General features: G+C 45.6%; 1 protein-coding gene across 18 annotated transcripts in view; it reads right to left on the minus strand.

The window, feature by feature from the left end:
- Positions 1-25778, minus strand: part of KIAA1217 (KIAA1217 ortholog) — an 815330-nt gene that overhangs the window by 155029 nt on the left and 634523 nt on the right. For 11 of the 18 annotated variants that reach the window (XM_027559960.1, XM_027559961.1, XM_027559954.1 and 8 more), the window contains one exon: positions 12288-12486. In XM_027559960.1, coding sequence (XP_027415761.1) covers positions 12288-12486 — 199 coding nt within the window. Of the gene's footprint in view, positions 1-12287; positions 12487-25588; positions 25670-25778 lie in introns of all 18 variants that reach the window. The other 7 variants (XM_027559969.1, XM_027559952.1, XM_027559951.1 and 4 more) reach the window with 1 other exon arrangement.

Here is a 25778-nt window from a genome sequence, read left to right on the forward strand (position 1 = left end):
CTTCCTTGGTGGCTCGGTGGTTGAGAATCCACCTGCGGATACAGGTTCGATCCTTGCTCTGGGAAGACCCCACATACCACAGGCGCCACAACAAGAGCAGCCACTCCAACAGGAAGCCCATGCACCACAACCAAGAGCAGCCCTGCTCACTGCAACTAGAGGAAGCCCACACACAGCAGTGAAGATCTAGGGCAGCTAAAACAAAGAAATAAATAAAAAGCAAGACAGATCTAGCTGAGTAGGTTGGCTCTAGTTTGCTGCAGTAAGATGGGTATTCCCATACTTCTTGTGAGGGTCCTGTCACTCATGTGTGCTGGAATTAAGTACTCTAGTTCAAAGATGTGACATTTAAGGCCCCCGTATTTTCCTACCAAAGGATGAGGACAACTTTTCCTCCCCTACTGGGAGCCAATTAAAGCGCCCTCACGTGTTGCTACATGGTAATGACACACTAAAATCTTATCCTGCAGGCGAGCTTAGTCGCTTCAGTCCTGTCTGACTCTGTGCCACCCCGTGGACTGTAGCCCTCGGGGGTCCTCTGTCCATGGAATTCTCCAGACAAGAATACTGGAGTGGGGTGCCATTCCCATTCTCCAGGGGATCTTCCTGATCCAGGGATCAAACCCGCATCTCTTACATCTCCTGCATTGGCAGGTGCCTTCTTTATCGCTAGCAGCATCTGGGAAGCCCAAATCTTTCCTAAGGTACAAAATCAGTGATCCCCTGACCAGCATCACCCGGGGACTAGTCCGAGCTGCAAGTGCTTGGGTCTCACCCCAAATCTACTGAACCATAAAGCCAATAAGCAGAGCCAGGCATAGGTGTTTTAACGAGGTCTCTGCTAAAATTTGAGAACCACTGTCCTAAATGATGTGTCATGAGAAAGAACGCAAAAGTGATCGTGAATGATCACGCAGAGTGAATGTTACTTGGGGGAGCATTCACTGATGAGGCTGCTTGAGCACAGCTCTGAATGCAGTGAAGAGGGGGCCGTGCAGAGGCGAGGGTCCGAGAGTGGGAGTTGAACCCAGGCACAGAGAGAGCGGAGTGTGTCTAGTTCTGACGTGGCACGGCTAGGAGACCAGAATGACTGAGTAAATGCAAGGGTCATCTGTGCAGTCTTTGGTTTACGTAGATTTCAAAGACTTTTCACGGTTAGCACGTGTCCTTAGTTACACTGAAAATTCCTTGCATACAAGCACCAGATTTCATATATTTTCTAAACAACTCACTATGGCACCTTTAACAGTGCCTGGAACTAAACAGATTCTTAATAAATGTATAACCACATGAATGCAGAAAAAAACTGAGAAACGGGCAAAACCTGTGGAGGAAAAAAATTAAGGATTTTTTTTTCCCATGTTTAGCTTTATATTATTATTGGGAGAAAGTTAGCTAGAGACATCTGGAAGCCACTTAATACCTCAGAGAAATTTTGAAAGTAGCGAAGTTGGTGAGAATGTAATTTTTAATGACATCACCAAACTTCTGAGAACTCAAATTCAGATGATTACCTTCCGAGCTTTTCTGGATGGGATACAATTAAGTCACTCCGATGTGAAACAACTTTCATTTGCTAAATCTGAGGATGGCACTTGAGAGACACCAGACAGAAAAGCAGTCATGGATGATGACTCTGTCCCAGGGGTTTTAAAATTTTCCCTTGCAATGCTAAGCAGCCAGATCGAGGCACTGGGCAAAGGTGGAGCCATGTTTGCATGCTAAGTCACTTTGGTCACGTCCAGCACTATGTGACCATATGGACTGTAGCTCTCCACCCTCCAGGCTCCTCCGTCCATGGAATTCTCCAGGCAAGAAGACTGGAGTGAGTTGCCATTCCCTTCTTCAGGAGATTCCCGACTCTGGGATGCAAGCCCTGTCTCTTACGTCTCCTGCACTGGAAGGTGGATTCTTTTACCACTAGTGCCACCTGAGAAGTCCCGGAGGTGAAGAGGCTGGAATGAGACCCAACTTCAACAGAAAACTCGACGCATCTAATTATACTGTCTTAAAGAGAGAAATACTTCAAGTTTGTGACAACTGCCATCAGCCTGTCCCCTTGTATGAGAAAGGAAGTGGGAGGATACGAGTGACCTGAGTCCCTGTATGGGTTTGCTGGGGCTGCCGTAACAAAGTTTGACAACTAGGTGGGTTCCCAACAGAAGTCTATTCTCTCACTTTCTGGAAGCTCAAGTCTGAGACCAAGGTGTCATCAGGGTCAGTGTCTTCTGTAGCGTCTCTCCTTGGCTCATAGATAGCCCTCCTCCCCAGGTCCTCACATGGTCCTCCCTCTGCACCTGTCTGTCTCCTAACCTTCTCTTCTTATAAGGATGCCAGTCCTATTGGATGAGGGTACACTCTTATGACCTTGTTCTAATTGCCTCTTTAAAAGCCCTGTCTCCTAACTCAGTCACATTCTGAGATAGCAGGGGTTAAGACTTTAACATACGAACTTGAAGACGGAGGGGTGGGGGGAAGATACAGTTTGGCCAATTTCAGACCCTCAGAGAGTGGCTCCAACTGGTAAGTAACTAAAGACCATCGTGGTGGTGCTTTGGGGCTCACCGACTGTCGTGCTCAAAAGCAGCTTCTGGATGGAGACTGAGTCCCCTGGTGATGCAGACAGAACCTCATTTCCAGACCAGAAGCCATTCAGTTCACCTTGTCACAGAGCTTACTTGAGAAATTCGGATGGGAATTCACCCTTTTCTTTGCCTAAGAAGACACACATAGAAGATATACATCTCCTCTCTAACAATGCCCATGTGTTCTTCCCTCTGTTCTTACACTCTGCCTGAAACATAAAAAGCTGCCACAAATCTCAGTTTCCAGATGTCAGCTCTCTGGAGGCCACGTTTAGGATGAGGGCACCAAGGATGGAATCTGTCTTGGGTGTGTAACATAAAGCTGGCATGCATCTTCATATTATTTTTAGTAGTCCATAGAATCATCTTTAAAAGCAGGTGCAAAAAATGTGTGTGGACTCATAGAATAAGATGAACATTAAGGATTATATTTTATAGCCAGCTTTGAAAGAACAAATTAACTTGGCAAGAAACTCTTAAGGGTGCAATGAATTTTGCATTTGCCAAATAAATAAATAAATAAAAATAGCAAGGCATGGTCAACAGATTTTTAGGTAGAGTTTTCGTTGCAAAGGGAAACAACAGCAATTTATAAATGAAATAGTTTCCCCTAAAAGTAATGCAATAGCTCAACTCTTGTTCCAAGCAGAGAGTATCAGGGAACATCACCTGAAACCAAATACTTCCAACCTCATCCCTGGAGTCTAGAGTAAACAGTTGGTATTATTAGGAATTTGGAATTTGGGGGGAGATTTCTTCTCTAACTCTCTTCTGCCTTTCAAGCCTTCAATAATGAAGGTCCGGTGGCTAAGACTCCGAGCTCCCAATGCAGGGGGCCTGGGTTCAATCCCTGGTCAGGGAACTAGATCGCACATGCTGCAACTAAGGGTTCAACGCCACAACTAAGACCCAGCACAGCCAAATACATAAACAAATATTAAAAACCAAAACAGTGACCTGCTCCTCAAATTTTCCTCTCTATCTGAAATGACCCACCCTGATGAGATTATTAACAGCCAAAGGCCAATCACCTGGGGAGTCAGGTCAATTATCAAGACTATGTCAGCTCTTTCCATGTATCAAATGAGATCACTAGAAACCCACAGAACCCCAAAGACATTGCTGTTCCATCCCTAAGTCACGTCCGACTCTTTGTGATCCCATGGACCGCAGCAAGCCAGGCATCCCCGTCCTTCACTATCTCCCAGAATTTGCTCAAACTCATGTCCATTGAGTCAGGGATGCCATCCAACCATCTCATCCTCTGTTGTCCACTTCTTCTGCATTTAATCTTTCCCAGCATCAGGGGCCTCTCCAATGATCGTCTCCAATGAGTCGGGTCTTCACATCAGGTGGCCAGAGTAACGGAGTTTCACTTTTAGCATCAGTCCTTCCAATGAATATTAGGGGTTGATTTCCTTTAGGATTGACTGGTTTGATCTCCTTGCAGTCCAAGGGACTCTCAAGAGTCTTCTCCAGCACCACAATTCAAAAGCATCAATTCTTCAGCACTCAGCTTTGTTTATGGTCCAACTTTCGCATTCACTGGAAAAACCATAGCTTTGATATATGGACATGTGTCAGCAAAGTGGTATCTCTGCTTTTTAATATGCTGCCTAGGTTTGTCATAGTTTTTCTTCCAAGGAGCAAGCATCTTCTCATTTTATGGCTGCAGTCACTGTCTGCAGTGATTTTGGAGCCCAAGAAAATAAAATCTGTAACTGTTTCCACTTTTTCCCCATCTATTTGCCATAAAGTGATTGGACCTTCTAATAAGATGGTTTCAGACGATATCCTTGGATTTTGAAGTTTTATACAAAGAAACTTTCCATAAAACAACTGTTAAATAAAACTATTACATAATATAATGTCAACAATATTAAGATACAGGAGGTCTTAGATTAAATGCTCTAAATAAGGGGCCCTAAACCTCTTCTTAAATAAAGAAATTCACTGAACTCATTACATTTCTCTTTTTATCTTCTTTTTTCATCTTGGCTGCAATTATAGCAATTATTCTTATCTTAATTTTCTTGACACACATTGCGGCCAACTGGTACTTGTGTTAACTCTTGTCTTAATGATTCTTATATATTTTTATTGTTTTAAGCCAAATCGAATCTACTTTGGATGTATAGATTTATATGGATAAAACTTGTCTTGCTTTCTTTTGCTGACTTGTGAAATTCGATGGAGAGTTCTTTTTTGAATAAGAGTATTTTTATAAATACATCAGGAAAAAAATCTAAACATTGTCTAGATGTCTGGGTTTGAATGGATTTTATGACTGTGACAGAGAGAGTGAAATATTTCATACTGGCTAACAGATGGGCTGGGCTTCCCAGGTGGCTCAGTGGTAAAGAATCCTCCTGCCAATGCAGGAGACACTGGAGACTCGAGTTCAATCCGTGGGTCGGGAAGATCTCCTGGAGGAGGAAATGGCAAATCCACTGCAGTATTCTTGCCAGGATAATCCCATGGACAGAGGAGTCTGCCAGGCTCCAGTCCACTGGGGTCTCAAAAGAGTCAGATATGACTTAGTGACTGAGCACACACAAGGTATGGGGGGACTGGTTTTCTGAAATGGCTTTGGAAACTGAAGTCACCTTTCCAGCATTTAACCCTAGAGCTCCACCTGCAGTTTAGAAATGGTTGCCCTTAACTTAAAAGGACTGATTGTGAAGCTGAAGCTCCAATACTTTGGCCACCTGATGCAAAGAACTGACTCATTGGAAAAGACGCTGATGCTGGGAAAGATTGAAGGCAGGAGGAGAAGGGGACGACAGAGAATGAGATGGTTGGATGGCATCACCAACTCGATTGGCATGAGTTTGAGCATCTGGGCGTTGGTGATGGACAGGGAAACCTGGTGTGCTGCAGTCCATGGGGTCACAAAGAGTCAGATACGACTGAGCAATTGAACTGAACTTAACAAAAAGTATAACAAAAAGAAAAGGTCCAGGTTTAGCAACATTCCAGCTATAAAGGAGGAGACAGAAACAGCATACTCCAAGTCTTCTCCATGCCTTTTCATTGGTACTCAGCCAGCCAACGGCAAACCCTGTAATTTTTTTTTGGACCAAATCATGGTCCATGACCAGCCTTCGAACCCATACTCCCTGCACTGGAATATCAGAATCTTAGTCACTAGACCACCAGGGAAGTCCCAGATTCTGTAAATGAATGGTATCTTGGGGAGGGCCCTTGGATTCCACCAAATCTTCTATTCACCTTCATTGATGCTTTTCCTACCAGCATCCCATCTGCAAAACAATCCTCAAGAAGTTGGTAAAGGGCGCAGAACTCCGTAGGTACCACATTAATTGAACCATTTCCTCAAAGTCTGAGAAATCTATTCTAAAGTTTCAACCCAGGAATGTTAATAGCAAGGGATTTTGAAAGACATTGGACTAACGTTATTTTTTAAAGTAAGTACAAACAAATCATGAGTATCCAATCTTTTACAAGAACATTCTTTCTTATGGGTGAATTGAGAGCCAAGAGGGTAAACTCGGATAAGTACTCTCCTCTTTCAGAGGGTAAAGGGTAAAGCCAAGTTTACCCTCTTGGCTTCTCTCTTAGAGAAACTCATAGATGAAAATTCCAGGTAATAAAGGAAAATTGGGGGTGATTACTTGCATCACAAAAACATGTTTTGCGATACCAGAGGATTTCTTTCTTTTTTAAGAAACATTCTTTATTGAACTTGTTACAATGCCGCTTCTGTTTTCTGTTTTGGTTTTTTGGTTGCAAGGCACGTGGAATCTTAACTCCCTGACCAGGGATCGAACCTGCACCCCCTGCATAGGAAGGCGAAGTCTTAACCACTGGACCTCCAGGGAAGTCCCAAAGGTTTCTTGAAATATTTCCTTTCAGTGGTTACTTCCCAGTCCCAAATATGTTTTTTCTCCTTAGCTTAAAGATCAATTCACTTTTTAAAAAACATTACCTTTCAGGACATTCATTACATCAGGAGCAAAAAATCTAAGAGATAATCTTTTGATTTACCTGATACAGCCAAATAGAAGAGTTCAAGGAACCCCTGTTATGGAAAGAAAATGTCTTCATGACCTCTCTCTTATTCTCCAATGCCCCTTGGTCTACTTAATGCTTTTTACTGTGTGGGTGGTTAGCAGTCCAACACAGCTCATTTGCCAAATGAAATCTTATATGAAAATGCAATATTTATAGTAGAGAAAATGCCACAAAACTCCAGAGCGCTGAGGAACACAGTTGGGAAATTGCACCTTCAGTTCATTCTCCAGTTTACTGACAAGTCTTTAGAAGTCATGAGCCTGTGCCTACTGGTACCTGCCATCTTTTCTAGAACATGCAGAAGAGGTGGCACTATAATTGCTACAAGCACAGCCAATCAGACCCCTTGTTATCAGTGAGGATTCAGTGCAGAGAACTGAACTGACTCCAGCTGGTTTAAGCAAAAGACAGATTTATTAACTGGCTTGTGGAGTCATTGGGCTGAATGTTAACTAGAACTGGGAGACTGCACAAGCCATTTGACAAGGGGGAAGCTTCCAGTGGCCCTGGATCACTGTGACTCTGCTTTGGAAGTCCAGAAGCTGCTGGTCCCACTGCAAAGTCACACCACACCTGTGTCCTCAGCAGAAGTAAAACAGATGCCCAGACTTCAGCTCTGTCAAGTGAGTGGCTATGCCCTGAGACCGCTCAGCAAATGGTGCTGAAGAAAATCCAAAGCCTCCACAAATGCTTTGGTCCCTACTTCTGGAACCCAGCGTATCTGCTATTCCAGAATGATTCTGCTTTCCAGCCTCCAAAGTAAAAGAAGGAACGCCAGAAGGAGACAGGAGTGGACCACGCTGGCCAGTCGCTGTGTCCTCCCACCCCACTCACTGAGTTCCCAAGCTAGAAATGACCCTTTCACCTTTTCTTTGATGGCACCCTAAAAAGGTCAGGAACGTGCTCCCAAGCTACTGACCTACAACCAAACTCTTCTGCAAATTTTAGTTTTTACACTATTACATGTTAACAGCTACCAGCACTTAAATCCCTTTAGTGCTTTCTTTACTCTGCCCAGCAATATTGTTGTGTCCATGTGTCTGAAATTCATTTCTTTTTTTTTTAAACTCTTCAGAGGCTAGCTCTTCATGCTCAAATAATCTTAATATGAGGCTCACAGTCTTCACCCATAAACATCCTTGGTTTTCCTCTTTACACGTGGACGTTTCCTCCATCTTTTTCTCTAACCTCCTGCTCACTCCTTTGCACAGGCGGGGAGATTCTGGCAAAGGTGAACTCTCTGTTCCTTAAAGACTCCCAGCCGGATATGGTCCCCATCACGGTCACCACCTCAAAATAAGAGGACAGCCCAAACATACTCAACGAGTCACACACGTTGGGCAAGTTCTCCCTCCAAGAGTCTCAAATCCTCCGGAGCCTTTAAAAGCCATTCTTGTTTATAGAGTCTGAGTGTTTAAGAGGAAATTTGCTACAGAAATGGCAGCACCTCTGGCTGCTGGGCTGGTAAGGAAGGTGTCCTTTCCAAAGCTAACCGTTCAGGATACGATCACCCAAGGCATCTGGCTGCAGCGAGGAGGAAGTTGCTGCTGTGTGCTTTTATATGAGTTTTATTTTCAAATTCCTGAGGGTACACAGAAGGGTGGGAACAACTTGTGGCTCTTCTTTCCCTCACGGCTGACTGTGGAGCAGCCAGACCCCAGCCCCTGCCCGCGGTTGCATTCCATACAGACATTTATAAGACAGCAATGACTAAAAGGAAACGACTCCATCATTAAGACCCAGACCTAATAACTGTGGGACAATTTTACACGGAAATGATTTCTAAAACTTCACTCTATGGCAAGATGGTTTTTACTTTCTTTTGGAGATTTCCTTTCCCCGAACCATCTCTCTTTTCACCAAAGAGAGAGGGAAGCAGAAATGGCATAAATTCCACTGAGAAGAATTTCATTTGGTCTCCGCATGGGTGGAGTGTGCGGGGGACCCACTACTCCGTAGAAGTAAAGATTTAGAGGTGACAGATCTTTGGAACTTGGTCATGTTATAAATCAGAGCGCTGAGCGAATTTTTTTCTTTACTTTTCAGCTTTGTAAATCTCTGAGAGTGACTAGTTGGCTCCCAGCATCAGACAAGATTTCTGGGTTTTGCTGTCTCTTGGCCCCACCTGAAATCCTGGAATGAGAAGCTCCCACCTTGCATGCAGGGGAGCGTTTGAGAGAGACTATTACACAGGCACCTGCAACGTCTCCCTTCCCTGTCCTAATCAGCGCCTCAGAGCTGTGCCATCTCTCTCTGGCACATTTTCTAAAAGCCTCTGTGCAATGCACCAAGTCCGCGCTCCTCCCATATCCTAAATACGCCAAAGCACTAGAAAGGTAGGATTATTCAAGTGAAAAAATGATTAAGCCAGCAGGTTTATCTCCAGGCACAGGCTGCCTGAAGTGAAAGCAAGGTCGCATCCTCTCCAGGGAGCGGGAGCGGTGGGAGAATTGGTCCAGACCCTGCCCAGGACTGGGGAAGGGGGCCACTGACACACTGCGCATGTGCAGAAGCGAAGCCTGGGAGCCGGGGCTCTCCCGCTCCCGCCCCTTCCGGGCCCTGTGGCTGGAGGTCTCCTGGATGATACGCGAGATCCTTGGGGTGACACATGGGCAGCTATTCGGCTGAGGCGAGTGAGGCACTCTCCTCAGGCACACAATTTATGGGCCCCCCTCCAAAACTCAGTAATCAAGATAAATAATATTTTAATGATATTTTTTAAAAAATCAAAATTAACATAATAATCCATGTAGAACCAACCATGACAAATTTAAACACAAGATGAACAGGAGTTGGGTGGGAAGGTCCTACCCAAGTTCTGTGGATTAAGAGAAAATGACATTGCACTGACCCCAAAGGAAACCCAGGACTTGCAGGTGGCGCCCAGAGTGGGTTTGCAAGAGATTACAGCTGTTTCGTCCGCAGCCTCTGAGGTCTGGGGTCCTAAATGGCCTTCATCACTGAAATGCTGGGGGACCCTGCTTCTCCCAGTCCTGCTCTCTGGGGAGCTTGCTGTTCCCATATCTGGGTGTTAAATACAGTCAGGCACACAGGGACTTTTTCAAACAGGAGGCCAGCAAGGCCCCTGGCAGAGAGATTGTATATAGACTCTCCTTGACTCACTTTCCTGTTCATTTCCTATCCTAGCTCAATTGGATTATGTCAGGAAGGCCAGGTGCGGCCAGAGGACATTCCCAGGTCGGCCACAGAGAGGCAGTGAAGGGCAGCGTCAGGCACACTGGCCCGGGCCAGCCTCATTTTCTGGCCCCAGGGCTCCTGTCGAAGGGGCAAAGTTCTCACTCCTCTCCTCTCCCAGCGTTTCTCTCTCTCCAAGCAGGATTTGGGGAAATCATTGGCCCCAAAGTTCCTCCTGGAGCCGGAAGAATAAACACCTCCTTTGCATTTGTGAATCTGCTGGGACTTGCCAGAACTTCACAGCAAGGCGTGCTTAGAGTAAAACAGCGTTTTGCATAAGTTCAGCCGGCCCATGAGAAAAATACCAGCCACGCTCAGCAATTCCTAAGGCAAGGTTGCCTGTCCTAAGCCTTCAGCCCCGAAGCCCAGAGGTTGGCTTTCTAAGGCAGCCAGTATCTATGGATACCTGCACTGCCAAGTGTGCTTGGCTGCAGGGGAAATTCCTGCCTGTAAGACAAAGGCTCCATTATCCCACTGGCATGCCGTTCCCCAGGTAAGGGGGAAGGTGCAGAAGTATTTGTTCTTCTCTTTCATTCTATTTTGCAAAGCACAGCCTATCTTTACAGAGTACTGAACCTCATCCATTTCCTGCAAAGCACAAAGGAGAAATTTCACTTCTTGGCTGGTTCCCGGGCTCCTGCCTCAAGCAGGAGTGGGGTTAAGAGAACACTAAGCCCTGTACTCTAGATGGAAAGCACCAGCCTGGATCCTGCTGACACTGCCAGGGCCCCGTATGCTCACTGGGTGCACTGCACCCTTGCAAACCCCGGGCCTTCATTGGTAAATGGAGTTAATAGGAAATAGAGGGCCTTCCCACTTCTGCAATTTAATTAACTATGTTCCTCAGAAAACAAAAAGGAGATTTTCCATGGCTTTCATCTTTCACTAGTAAAATGAGGACCCTGGATTATTAACCAAACGTGAAGTATACAAAACTGAAGGCTAAAAATTAATATCAATAATGCAAGTAAAAATGGGGTATTTTTGGTTTATCTTGTTTTTCTCTTTAAAAGACCTAGGACAGGGCTTCCCTAGGACAGGGCTCCAGTGGTTAAAAATTCACCTTGCAATGCTGGGGACATCGGTTCGATCCCTGGTCCGGGAACTAAGATCCTACATGTCTTGGGGCAGCTAAACCTGTGCGCCACAATTGCGGAGTCCATGCGCCCCTGCACTCTAAAGCCTATGCTCCACAACAAGAGAAGCCACCCCAGTGAGAAGCCCGCACACCGCAACTAGAGAATAGCCCCCTGCACGACATCAAAGATCCAGCGCAGCTTTTAAAAAAAAAAAAAAAAGACCTAGGACAGTGTCTGAACCCAATTCGCTTTGGTTACCAACTGTGACTGAGGAAACAAAATCAGGATACCTCCCCACATCCTTCTCTGTTCTTTAAGCAAGGCGTTTGTTTGGTTTTAAGAGAATTCAGCTGTCTTCTGCAGAGGCCCACCCTGAAGCCTTTTGTGGGTTGATCCCGTTCCTGTCCCTCTTTCTCCTGACTCCAAATGTCTATAAACACAGGTACCGAATTAGAACTTCGAGAAGGCAGGTTAACCCTATGAAATACCAACACGATTTGCAAAAATGTCTAAATCTTCAGGATCTGTGCCTTTTGTTAAAGGGCCAGGAAGAAAAAAGAAGCAAAGTGAGATAGAAAGTGAATATCCAATATGAAAAAGCAGATGCAAAGTGAGGGCAGGGGCTTCCCAGGTGATAAAGAACCCACTTGCCAATGCAGGAGACATAAGTGATGAGGGTTTTGATCCCTGTGTCAGGAAGATCCCCTTGAGGAGGGCATGGCAACCCACACCAGTATTCTTGACTGGACAATCCCATGGACAGAGGAACCTGGCGGGCTATGGCGGCCCACAGGGTTGCAAAGAGTTCCACGCAACTGAAGCAACTGATCACAAGCGTTTCCTAAAAGCTTGTTGAAAGAAAAGGCTATGCTAACCTCTTGCTAAGGCCCTCCACCCTTTCATGTGGTGGCAGGGTGAACAGCCTTGTGTTTCTGGCTTTCATGACCAGTCATGGGGGTACTGGCCACACTGCACGTCTTCTTCCTGGAGCCATTCATGTCCTCCCCTGGACTGTCAGACAGTGGAGTGGGGCTCATACCCCAATCATCCACAGTTCTGAAACTGGGGAGGAGGTTCCCAAGAAATGAGGCTCATTTGGCAAAGTGTCCCTCTCTATTCCCTATACCAGGACACAGACAAGCGCTGCTAGCCTCTTGTTTGAGTGCCAACCCCAGCCAGTTCTGCATGTGCCCAGCCCCAGAGACCGCCTGGACTAGATGCTTCTTCATCAGGTAAATCCTCAAGGCTTCATGTTAAGTCATCGGAGTTTCTGAGTACTTGAGGCTTTATAAATCAAGATCAAATTAACATTCCGATGTAGGGGTCTGTGTTCAGAAGTATAAACGCACACACGTGCAGTAGTAAAAATCAGAAGCTGCCTTTTGAAGCTTACCCAGAGATCTTTCTTTCGTCTGGTTGGTGGACCTCACCACTGGAAGGCTTGCCCGAGTCCGGCTGCCTCTGGAGAAAGGACTGGGAGTTTCTCCCTCAGACATGGCTTCCAAAGAATCAGCAGATGCCTCTGATAGATGCTCCACTGGGTCGCCCAAGTTGGGAGGCTGAGGACTGTGAGAGAGTTTGGGGCTTCTTGTCTGCAAAAGGCATTTGAAAGAAAGTGGGAAAACAGATTGTTACTACTTATGCTGAAAATATTTTCTATACCATCAAGATCTGCTGAGCTGGAAGAACAACATGGCAACGAAAAACAGTCCATTGGAAGGACTGGATATAGAAATAAAGACCCAGTGGGTCGGAATCTCAGTTATGCAAGTTACTGGAAAAAAAGTTGTCCCTGAGTGAGTATTCCATTAAGGTTTTTATCACTGGACATAACAGCGCAAATGCCGATTCAACCAAGGAGTTGAGGACAAGCTACATTACAGGCTTCCCTGGTGGCTCAGATGGTAAAGCATCTCCCTGCAATGCAGGAGACCCAGGTTCGATTCCTGGGTCAGAAAGATTCCCTGGAGAAGGAAACGGCAACCCACTGCAGTATTCTTGCCTGGAAAATCCCATGGATGGAGGAGCCTGGTGGGCTACAGTCCATGGGGTTGCAAAGAGTCAGAACATGACTGAGGGACTTTCTTCTTACATTACTGGAGAGGATGATAGCAGGGACTTCCCTGGTGGTCCAGTGGTTAAGAATCTGCCTACCAATGCAGGGGACTCAGGTTCGATTCCTGATTGAGGAAGATCCACATGTCATGGAGCAACTACATCTGTGTGCCACAAACACTGAGCTGCGTGCTCCGCAACAAGAGAAGCTATCGCAGTGAGAAGCCTGTGCTACAGTGAAGAGTAGCCGCCACTTGCTGCAACTAGAGAAAGCCTGCTTGCAGCAACGAATACCCAGTGCAGCCAATAAATAAAAAGAATGATGGCAAATTAGTTCCTTTTGCCAGACAAATTCTAGCGGTGGTTATAAGCACAGCAGATGGCACTGTGCATATTTTTATAACCTCACACGGAAGATGCCCTCACACCAAAGCAAATTGAACACAACCAGTCCTCTAAACTCCTCTCTCTAGACTGTTTCCAAAAATCAGTAAAATACAACTGTGAGAGAAATATTTCTATCACACGTGATTTCTTTTCTTTTGAGGCCGAAATTCCATAATTCAGACTATGTCTTGGTTATCACTTGGTTAAGTGTTTTGGTTATCACTTAACCTCGACAAATAGCAGAAAGTACCTATAACTCAGACACACATATACATAATTGAATTTCTCGCTTGGTTATCTATGCTGTAATGAATGTGTAAAACATTCATAATTTGCGTTGGTCAATAACATTTCTTGAACATATACTGAGCACCGTGAGCAACTGAGACAGACAGACAGATATCACATTGCCTGATGTCAAAGGTTTTCAAACTAATTGGTGAAATTAGTGAAGGATCACAACACAAGATAGTGTATAATTAAGCTTACACCATGAACTGTTTGGTACGTCCATTCATCCTTTCAATGAACACCTATCAAGTGCCTAGTATATTCCAGGTACATGCTAGGTACATACTAGCACACGGTTGGTACTGGGAACAGAACGACAGATAAAACAGATGAGATCCTGCCCTCATGGTGCTTACAGGGGACAGACGCAGAAGACACTGACAATGTGAATCCAGACTGGTGAGGGGGTGTATATACGTGGAGAACTGGAAAAGCAAGTCAACTGTGATCTCAAGGACGACGGAAGTTGGGAGAAGGGGACACGCCGGGGGCGGGATGAAAAGACGAAGGCAGCATGTGCAAAGCTCCCAAGGCAGAAAGAAAGAAGTGGTAAGCACTGGAGACCAGCAGACCCCGGATCCCACAGAGCCCTGGGGTCAAGGGGAGAATTCTCACTCTGACTCTAAGCTACCAGAGTGCCATCTGAGGCAGGGAGAAGGGGGAGGGGTCAGGATCAGATACATTTTTTTATAAGATCATTTGGGCTGTTGTGTGGAGGCTGGAGGTTGTACATGTAGAAGGTCAGAGAAAAGGAGTCAGGGAAACTGGGGGGCTTACGCTGAATGAACGTGAAAGTTGCTCAGTCTGTCCGATTCTTTGTGACCCCATCAACAGTAGCCTGCCAGGCTCCTCCGTCCATGGGATTTTCCAGGCAAGAACACTGGAGTGGGTTGCCATTTCCCTCTTCAGAGGATCTTCCTGACCCAGGGACTGAACCCATGTCTCCCACATTGCGGGCAGACTCTTTACCATCTGAGCCACCAGGGGCTTCAGGTGTTCCTGTGTTGGGCGCATAAATATTTACAATTGTTATGTCTTCCTTTTGGAATGATCCCTAATCATTATGTAGTGCCCTTCCTTATCTTTTGTAATGTTCTTTATGGATAGGTGTTCACTGAATGAATGCCTGATCTCAGCTTTCCCCACCCCCAAAGCCCACCCCAGCTTTCATTACATGATTCCAGGCACCTTCCAGATGGCAAATGGATCCGAATTAATCAGGTGGTGAGTCTTCTCTTACTAAACTGCCAAAGGTGCTGATGGTGGTGGGATATAGGCAGCCCCAGGAGCTAGGTTTTTGTTTGTTTGTTTGTTTTGGGGGTGGTGGTGGTTGTTTGCATTCCTTAATTTCCTCTAAGTTTTCCTAAGGATGCTAATGTACTTTGAAGTTCAAAACACCAAAGCACTTACTTCTCAAGGTAGGACTAACTTTGTGGGTAAACAATCGACTCAAGTGTTTAAAAGGGTTCTGGGTTTTGTTTCATGCTCTGCTGTGGCTGCCTTGAAACCTTTAATAATTTTTGGAACAAGGGCTTCCCAGGTGGCACAGTTGGTAAAGAATCCGCCTGCCAATGCAGGAGACACAAGACACGTGGGTTCGATCCCTGCTCCAATATTCTTACCTGGAAAATTCCATGGACAGAGGAGCCTGGTGGGCTACAGTCCATGAGGTCACAAAGACTCGGACATGGCTGAACACGCACACTAAGAATCACACAGAGTCGGTCCTGCCTCAAGGGCACAGAACTCTTTCAGGGATGCCCAGGTGTGCCTGGCACTCCAGGGGAGCCCTTTGAGGATGGGATCATCAGCTTCTTTCCCTTTTCCTAAACGTACCAGGAGACCCGTCTTGGTAGGAGCACTACTGTATTATCTAGACATCCACACCTTGCTACAACTCTCAGGACATTTCCATAGAGGAAAACAGGAATAAGGTCAGCACAAAGCCCCTGGTATGCCCTTCATGGAGGTGGCCAGCCTGGGTGTTCCACAGGAAACTCTCAGCTCAGATGACCGACCCATGTCATAGATCCCCTGGAGAAGGAAATGACAACCCACTCCAGTATTCTTGCCTGGAGAATTCCATGGACACAGGAGCCTGGGGGGCTACAGACCATGGGGTCACAAGAGTCGGACACGACTGAGTGACTAACACAACACATTGTGACCAGAAAGACAGATGACTTATCTCTCTGCTTTGGGTTAATTTTTCCACGCAACGTCCCAAAGTAGTTTATTTTTCATAACATCTGCTTCTGTTACAAAGATCTGGATCTGGCTTTGGCACTCTTTAAGAGTATTATTAAACTTAAAAAAAAAAATCAACCCTAAATCATTGCCCAGCTCACCAAGAGTTATATAAATTCATATCATCTTCAATGAAGTAGCTACCTGGTTACTATGCTCAGTAGAATATCAAGTCAAAATGCCCTCATCCCTGACTTCGATAAGAAAAAAAAAAAAGAATATACATTCAGTTTAGCAAAATGGCCAAGTAATAATATTACTTGAAGCAGCATGAACACAATGGCAGCTTCTGCTGTCTGGTCATCTTTGCAGCCTACGGCAGACACGATGCCTTTGATGAGCTGTCATTTTCCATTGCAAAAGGCAATAATCCTTGAAGAAAATCAAAATAAAATTTCGATTTCTTGTTCAGGGTCATCTTGGTGGGCGTACGTATAAAAATAAAGATACGAGGGCTCAATCTCTTTTTTTGAAACTTCCTATCCACAGCCATTCAGTTCCAAATATAAACTCCCGCTCTCGTTTTTATGTCATTCACTTTCTCATTGCAAACTATCACTGCATATTAGCAATCTCCTCACACCGCGCTCTCCCTGCGGATGCCAGCTCGCTGCTGAGACATCATTTAGAGCAGAAAAAAGACAATGAAAATTGCTGACACTGGTGTCAGGCACTCTGTGATATGACATATTAAAACAAAAAAGTCAAAAAGCATTTGAAACAGGGACTCAGTACTCAGCGCAGTGCAAGGCTCCAGGAGTTAAAAGGGCTGTATGTGGTTGTCGAGCTCATAATGCATATAAGGGACATTTGGGGGCCAAGAATAAAATATGTATAACAACTGGACAAGAAGTGCTATGAGGTGCATCACTGTGATAGTGCAGGGCAGAGTGAGGTTTAGCGGGTAACTGCCGACATTAAATAATGGGTCCAGAGAGGAGGAAGTGCAGAGGTGAGGAAGAGCTAGGGATGTCTGGGTGAAGTCACCCACTCATGCTTTCTCTCTGTATGACGGCAATATAGCCGTGAGAAAGGAAGGATTTTTTAAAAATAAATTAATTTATTTTAATTGGAGGATAATTATTTAACAATATTATGGTGGGTTTCGCCATACATCAACATGCGTGAGCCACAGGTGCACGTGTCCCCGCATTCTGAGCCCCCTCCCACCGCCCTCCCCATCCCACCCCTCTGGGTAGTCCCAGAGCACCGGCTTTGAGTGCCCTGCTTCATGCATGGAACTTGCACTGGTCATCTTGGAAAGAAATTTTAATAACCCAAAAATGGGTGAGAAGACACTTACACAGTTCAGATTGGTTAAGAACACAGTCTTTCTGTTGGGTGTTATTGTTGTTTTGGCTCAGGAGAAGCCTTTTCTCAGACATGCATCATCTACAGCATGGCACTGGGGGCCCCTGCCCTGAGCCTCTGAAGAAAGCTGCCCCTAACTGGGAAGCTTCGGGAGGCAGAGGATGGTAGAAACTCTTTCTGAGCAACCTGGGCAGGACTCGAGGGTCTGGACGGCTAGATTTCACTCAGCACTTAATGGACACACATGACACCAACTCACCTCCCTCTTCTAGAGGTTTCCCTAAACCATCAGGCGACCCCAAACTACCCCAAACCGGAAGTCATTTGGGGTCGTGCAGGAGGGGGCGGCCTGCATAACAAGGCCACCTGAACCCCACTCATCCATTCTAGTCTTTGCTTTTTCAAAAAAGGCTTTCCAGGGTGGCCAACTGGCTAAGACTCTGTGCTCCCAATGCAGGGGGCCTGGGTTCAATCCTTGGTCAGGGAACTAGATCCCACCTGCCACAACCAAGAGATAGCATGCTGCAGCTAAGATGGAAAATCCCCCATGCACTTCCCAAGTGTGATGATTTCAACTCAAAAGTTCCAGTCAAAAATGTGATGTCAACCAAAGAGAATTTTCTAGGTGTCATGCACTCTTATGAAAGATGCAAGGAGCAAGATATTTGAAATTCACAAATATTGAATGATTCCCTGGACTTTAGCTTTCTTTACCACCCCTCCTTCCAGCTCCACTAATGTCAGAAGAATTGACAAATTGCCCCAGGGAAGGTTTAAGCTTCAAAATTTGCTCACAGAGTCCTTTCTAGAGCCACAGTGCAGTTCTTTTGCCCCCTCCTCTGCCCCTCTGGTTTCTGAAGTCTAAGTTTTCTGCTGGGTTTGGGTCTGAGGATGTGAAGACCAAGAGCTTCAATACGGCACACGGGCTTCCATCCTTACATAAACCCACCCGGTGGCCAGCCGTAGCTGCAGGAGACTTGCCATTTTCAGGCGCACCCCGAGACTCACCCTGGGGTGGGCGCCACATAACAGATTGATGTGAGAAGTGTATTAAGAGAGAGCTATACTTAGTTTTGTAACATTTATGTAGTTGTTTAGTTTGGATGGGCTTGGAGCTAACGACTTGGAGGAGAAGAAATCAGCTTTTGTTTTTTAACAGAAAACTTGGGTGCAAGCATTAAAGGGCCCCACTGGTAATACAAATGCACATGGTTCTTTAGTGTGTATTGGGTGCTTCCTGGGAGTGAATCTGTGGACATCTGTCACTTCTGGGGTAACCAGGAACTTCTGGGCCTTATAATGAGCAGGACATGTATGCACACACACCTCCCATTCTAATACCAACTTTCAACTGCACATATCTGAAATCCTCATAAGGACAGATTTAAGTTTAGCCCTGAAAATCAGCATTTCTCTTCCCCAGCTTGGACAAAGGGAATACATTTTCCTCTAGGATTTATTTTTGATGAATTATCCTTGATAAACTCAATTTATACCCTGTTTCTTCAAGGGTAATATTTCAAGCCCTTTCTCCCTCTTTCTACCAAAAGGGTACCCAGACATTTTTCATGATTTTCACCTGTGAAAACAGAAAGATGTTTGGTCTGGAGTAAAATCAGACGATTCAGCAGTTGAGCAAAGTACAACTGTGTCTTTTGTTTCCCCATTTTCCCTTCACTGTGGGTATTACTTCATTATCAGATGAGAAAGATGAAAAGGCCATGAGGCTAAGTAGTCACCACCCCTTGCCTCCCTGTTGAGAGTCGGCCACAGATGAGCCGAGTGAGCCAGGCAGAGCCCCTCCACCAACCCGCTCTCACCAAGCAAAGCCTCTTCTGCAGATGCCAAGAAACACTTGACAAGGACATCTCTGTGCAGACACAGGGACTGCCTTGGTGGTCCAGTGGTTAAGAATCCACCTGCCAATGCAGGAGAAATGGGTTCGATCGCAGGTCTGGGAAGATCCCGTATGCCTTGGGACAACTAAGCCTGGGCATCACAACTACTGAGCCTGTTCTAGAACCTGTGAGCCACAACTGTTGAGCCTATGTGATGCAATGACTGAAGCCCATGAGCACAGAGCCCGTGCAACAAGAGAAGCCACTGCAATGGAAAGACCACACACCGCAACCAGAGAGTAGCCCCGGCTCGACACAACGAGAGAAAGCCCATGCGCAGCAGCCAGTGCAGCCAAAGAGAAATACATCTTAAAAAGTGAGTTTTTAAAAAATTAAAACAGAGAAGCATCACATGACACAAACATTCTCTCTCAGTATTTGTGCATCAAATGACTCTTCTGAGATACTACCAATTTATCTTCCCTGGCAACTCAGCTGGTAAAGAATCTGCCTGCAATGCAGGAGACCCCGGTTTGATTCGTGGGTTGGAAAGATCCACTGAAGGAGGGATAGGCTACCCACTCCAGTATTCTTGCCTGGAGAATCCCCATGGACAGCGGAGTCTGAAGGGCTACAATCCATGGGGTCGCAGAGTCGGAAATGACTGAGCGACTAAGCACACAGCACAGCTTTTCCTCGTAGTTGTCAGCTAGAAACAAAAAAATGTTGGGACGTCTACCCCTATCCCCAACTTCCTGGGGAAACTGCCAAACCTTTGTGTCCCAAGGTCTTTCCAGGGGGAAGGGCTGTGAACAGTGCCTTAATGTTACAGAGGCCACCCCGAAGAGTTCCTCTCTAGACTGGACTCAAGGTAAAGGCATTCGGAGGATGAGTCTGGGGTTGCCCACTCTTCCCCCAGTGGGAGAGGAGGAAGGCTGCTCATTGGTCAGGAAGAGGCAGGTAAGTGACTTCCCAGGGCCAAGAAGAGGATGCCAGTGTTAGTGGTGCTGGTCGTGGTGGTGGTGATGCTCTTCAAATTATGGAGATCTGGATTTCATTTACAGGGAGTAGCTCCCTGTGGAGGAGGAGTGTGTGGTGTGCTCAGAGTAGCAGAAAGTGCGTGCCTTGGTTTAGCTCGGCAGACAGTCCCAAGAATCAACCAGCAAATAGACCCCCAGGAGGCTATCTGCTGAGTCCCAGGGCTCCCAGAAACTTTATCCAGTTCTATCACACTCGATCCTTAGACTTTCTTTATGACCCCAAGTGATAAGAATACATTTCTTAGTAACTGCTGAAATCAAGTCAGATTAATCTGATTTACAAAAATTTAAAAATTTGATACTTCCTATACTAGATGGTCAGGGAGAAAATCTGTACGTAGTACATTTTTAATAGAATAAATCAATCTAGAAACGATTTAGAAGGCTGGTTAACAAATTACAATGGAGCCACACTATGGGATATGATGCAGTCATGATCAAGGTGTTTTAAAGAATTGTTTTTCCATAATTTAAGAAATGAAAGCAAAGGACTTCCCTGGTGGCTCACTGACTAAGACTCCACACTCCCAATGCAGAGGGCCTGGGTTCAATCCCTGTCAGGGAACTAGATCCGACATGCTGCAACTAACAGGAGTTCACATACCACAACTGAAGATTGCATATGCCACAGGAAAGATCAAAGATCCAACATGCTGCATCCAAGACCCACAGCCAATGGAAGCAATACACCCAAATGTTAGCCTTGGTTTCTTTTACACAATAGTATTATGAGTAATGCAAGTGTGCCAAGCTGCTTCAGTTGTGTCCAACTCTTCTGAGACCCCATGGACTGTAGCCCACCGTGACCTCTGTCCATGGGATTCTCCAGGCTAGACTACTGGAGTGGGTTGTCATTCCCTTCTCCAGGGAATCTTCCCGACCCAGGGATGCAACCTAGGTCTCCTGCATGGCAGGCAGATTCTTTAAAGTCTGAACCATCAGGGAAGCCCTTAAAATGAAAGTGTTAGTCACTCAGTTGGAAGAAACAGCATATTGTGAGTAATGTGCTTTCTTCTTTATTCTCCAAAACGAGGGTAATACTGGGTATTATACTGGGTAAGCATAATATTTTTAGAGTGGATCACTGGAAGGGAAGACTTTCTCACAGAGCATTTAGAATCCAGAAGGATTCACATCTTCAGTGACCTGAAGGTACCCACACCCATCTCGGTCTCTCATGTGTTATCTCCTGAGGTTAGATTCCAGGTAAAAGGTTCATCCTCCCAGATGGCCCCTGAAATGAGGACACAAATTCACAGGGAAAACACAGAAACGGAGCCGCATTTCCATTCTCATGTCATGCAGACTTTTGTAGGAATCCAGAACTGCACAGACTTCCAACTTCCAAAAAAGCAACAGTTAAAACAGAAGAGCCCAGAGCCGTCCATTCAATTTTGAACATGCAGATCATGCGTTCACATTTTAAGGAAACAGACGCTCCCCTCCAGAGCTCTGACACCATTATAGTAACCTCGTTTTAAGGCTCTTTCAATTTGACTCCAGGTAAATTAGGAATTTTAGCCATTTTCTATGATCTCTTGGATATTTTTCTACTTCCCAACCTCTTCATAATGTGTAGATTATGTGATTGTTTTATTTTTTCCTTTAAGAGGTCTGGCTGTGCCTGGAGAAGAGGACAAGGCAGGCTGACCACCAGACAAGGTGCAGCTGCTCCCACTTCCAGGATTTCTGTCAACCTGCTGACTGCCCACCTCACGTCCTACCTGGAACATAGCACAGACTCGCTTCTAAAATAATACCTTGAATCAGCTGCTCTCTGACTTCCCTTCAAAGCCAGAAAGAGGTAAATCCTATTTAAAGGCGATAAGACTGGCTCACCATCATCTCTTTTTAGCGTCCTTCCATCAGCAAGTTCCAAATCTGGATCTCATTAGCTCAGCCCCCCACCCACCCCTTTCAGATGCGCGTTCCTGCAATTATTATTTAGTGGTATGCTTCCTCTTGAAGGAGTTGATGTAAAAGAAAAGGCCGGATGAAGAATAGCACTGTTTTCCTGTTGACCCTGTCTGTTATGTTGATGGACGCCCCTTTTCTGAAGGCATGAGCAAACAACGCTTCTTTTAGAATTTAAAACAAGGAAAACAACGTTGTCTCGTGAAAGGAGTGGTATTATTTTGTCTTATAAGGAGTATATCACATTTATAGAAAATATGTATGTCATAAAAGTCAAAGCTACATTTAAGGTTCAAGCTAATCAGAGTTAGCTACATTTGTAAATTTGTCTCCTCCTCTTAGGAGGTTTTGCCTTTCGATTTTTAGTTTATCCACCAGAAGGTAGGTGTCTCTTTATGGCAAGCTGCCTTAAATCAATCGGGTTTTTTTTCTCTCTCTCTCTTTCTCTTTACTTTTTACACAAGATAGTGTGCATTATAAACAACAGTTTCCGAGGCTCCGGCTCCTACCGTCCTCCTGGAAGAGGCTTGGGGCAAGGCGGCAGATGCCATTGTAATTCAGAGAGCCTGGAATGCACTTAAAAGGCTTCGGGATAAAAGGTGTCCGCCTGAGGACCGAGGTTACTACAGTGATGAAAGGAAAGGCACCTGCTTGCAGGCTTTCAAATTCAAGTATAACACACAGAGCGCTAAATATACACCTTAGAAGGCATCCTTACGAAAGCCATTATTAAGCTCATCCCCACAGCCCAGACTTCAGTCTGGAGAGGATGCGGGGGTCCAGGCCCCGGGGTGATGCCCCTAGAGCTTAACTACCTTGCTGTGAAACTGAACAAGCTTCCCTGCTAGCAGCCTGTCCTGGGAGGTCTGAAGATGTCCATCCCCACAGTGAAGAGGACCTCGGGGAGCTGGATCAGAGGGGATACTGTGGTGCCCGAGGTCACCAAGCTTTGGGGCTTGGGGCCAGACCCTCTCCAGGCATCCTGGGAGTAGAGGCTGGTGTTATTTTCAAACCCTCGTTTCTAAACACACATAGCCCATCACCACCACCAGCTGCCCTCCAGTTTTCCTGGAATGATTTTCAAATGAAAACACACCTTGTGAAAATTCTGAAGAGGAGCTTTTCAGGCCAAAGAATCTTTTTTGTTTTCTTTTTTGATTTTTGGCCGCACCTCACAGCATGTGGGATCTTAGTTCCCTAACCAAGGATTGAACCTGCGCCCCTAGCATTGGAAGAGCGGAGGCCTAACCACTGGACCGCTAGGGAGATCCCAGGCCAAAGATTCTGTTTCCCTCTAGTTCTGCTACAGGAAAGAATACCAGGGTTTGGAGAGGGAAGGAAAACAAGATTTAGAATTAGAGGACTTTCCTCTTGTTATCAGGCTGTTCTTGCAGAATGAGACTCCAATCCTGCTGTGCACTGGCAGAGCGACCCCACAGGGAAGCTCTGTGAACCTCAGTTCTCACTTTTATAAAAGAAGCAGTATCAGCTTGATGTAAAAATTGTGGTGAAGGGTCATGGAAAAAAATTCACAGGAATCTGTCAACTATAAACGATGGAAAACGTTTAGCTGCCCTTATGCAGTACGATTCTCTTAAGGATGGTTCAAAACGGCTTGGCTCCCTACTGGAGATTCCATGGTTTGTGGGGTCCTATGTGAGGAGAGGATACAGCCCACCTCTTACTGCGACCACCTTGCCTAAAGTCGGTAAATGATTACCAACTTCAAAATAGAGATTCTGACATCCTCGGAGGCTCTGAGAGTCTCTCCTTTATCAAAGAGAAGGAAGAACATCTTCAATTTCCAACCTTAACTCTCATCCACTCCTCCTTCAAAAAAACCCTACCGTCATTGTAACTTATGTTTTTTCTAAAAAGCTCTTGGGACTTCCCTGGGGGTCCAGTGAGCAAGAGGTGCAGGTTTGATCCCTAGTTGGGAAACTAAGGTCCCACATGCCATGAGGTGAGGCCAAAATTTTTTTAAAAGCTCTTGAAAAAATTCTCACATATCCCATTATTTGCTGCTGCATCAAGAAACAAAAGTCAGCGTTGATCATTTATTTCAGGCTCTAAGGAAAAAAGAATAGTGAGCGGGACTCCAAACTAGAAAACCCCACATCACGATGTCAGGTCTCTACTCTGTAAACTAACGGCAGCCTGTGAAACCACAGGGACGAGCTTATATGTTCGCTTCTTTTTCTGAGTTTCTGTTTGGCGCACGGTATGTGCACAAGGAAATCATAAAGATGTCTCTATTTTCCATGAATTACAGAAACACATGAGAACGATTAAAAACGCGTGCAAAAAATTAATGGTGAACACCCCCTCGGAATTGAGATGGGAGGGTAGGACCACGGGTCTCTGCAGCATGCGCTCCCCAACTTTTCCTTCTGTGTCTATTTGTTCAGGCAGGAACTTTCTAATTTGAGCTCCTGACCTTGGAAAAGATCAAAGAGACTGATTATTAAGAAAAGGAAGGTGAAGAGGTCACTGACACCTGACCGAACGGACAGGAGGTCACACAGGCATAAAAGCCAGACCGCTGGATGCTTCTTCCTAAGCATGGGTGTGTTTGGGGCCTCACAGAAAATACCAAACAGTTCTTATCTGGGAGATAATAAAGAAACAGGCCACGTTTGGGGGAATCAAAGGATGTGAGTGGCCATGTGCCAATGGACCGGTTGGCACAGGTATGCAACTTGCCAGGTTTCCAAGTGCTGGAAATTCTCCCACTTCCTTCTAGCTGTAACATTCTAAACTGTATTAGGAAACAGGGGGCGCTAAGGATCACGGGGAAATAATATATTGACACTGACTCTGGAATCCCTATACTGTAACTTACTAGCTGTGTGGCCTTGGGCAAGTTACTTCACGTCTCTGTGCCTCAGCTTCCTCACTTATAACATGGGAACCACAGGACAACTACCCCATGGGGCTGGTGTGGGAGGTTTTAGGCTTGTAAAGTATTTAGAACACTGCTTGGTGCTAGAGATATGTCTGCCCCTATTTTAACTGCAGTTTTGTGGGGTTTTTTTAAAGTTATTTTATTTATTGGCTGCACCGCACAGCATGTAGGATCTTAGTTCCCCACCAGGGATCGAACTTGTGCCCCTCACATTGGTAATGCAGAGTCTTAGCCACTGGACCGCCAGGGAAGTCTCCATTTTTACTGTTAAGCTATATGTCAGCGACATGGTCTGGATCCCACTCTGGATGTTTTGGAGCCGTGTGAAGGAAGAGTCCCAGAGCTCTGCAGGTTGTTAGAAGGCAAGGCTTGTTTTCTGCCATGAGGAAGCTGATGCGGCCGGAGCCCCACTTTTCAGAGGGGCTGAACAGATCTCTGAACTGCTGCTGTATTCCTGCTGACCCTACACCTCCATCTGTGGGCAAGTACACGAAATGCTTAGAAGCAAGCATGCTATTAGTGTTCATTTTTAATATTCACTCTCACAATTAAAACAAAATGCACAAGTTTGGGAATGCTGCAAGCGTTTGGCTCCAAGAGGGTGAAACCAGGGCAGGAAAAGGAACAGGCTGACACAGATTAGAACGCCACACGCAGCCGAGTGAAGGCAACGGGGCGAGGTGCGACGAGAAGAAAAGGTACTAACTCGCTGAGATGATTCAATTTTCATCAAGTACCTTTGAATGTCAAGTTCTGCCTGAAGAGAGACCAGCATGCACTGCAAAGCCTGTGTATCAGGAGAAAAAGAGAGAGGAAAAAATAGAAAAGAAAAAGAGTGAAAACAGGAACAGAAGAAGACTTGACCCAAAAGAATCATCTATTTGTTCACAATGAAA

The sequence above is a fragment of the Bos indicus x Bos taurus genome, chromosome 13 (assembly GCF_003369695.1).
Source record: "Bos indicus x Bos taurus breed Angus x Brahman F1 hybrid chromosome 13, Bos_hybrid_MaternalHap_v2.0, whole genome shotgun sequence".
NCBI lineage: Eukaryota > Metazoa > Chordata > Mammalia > Artiodactyla > Bovidae > Bos > Bos indicus x Bos taurus.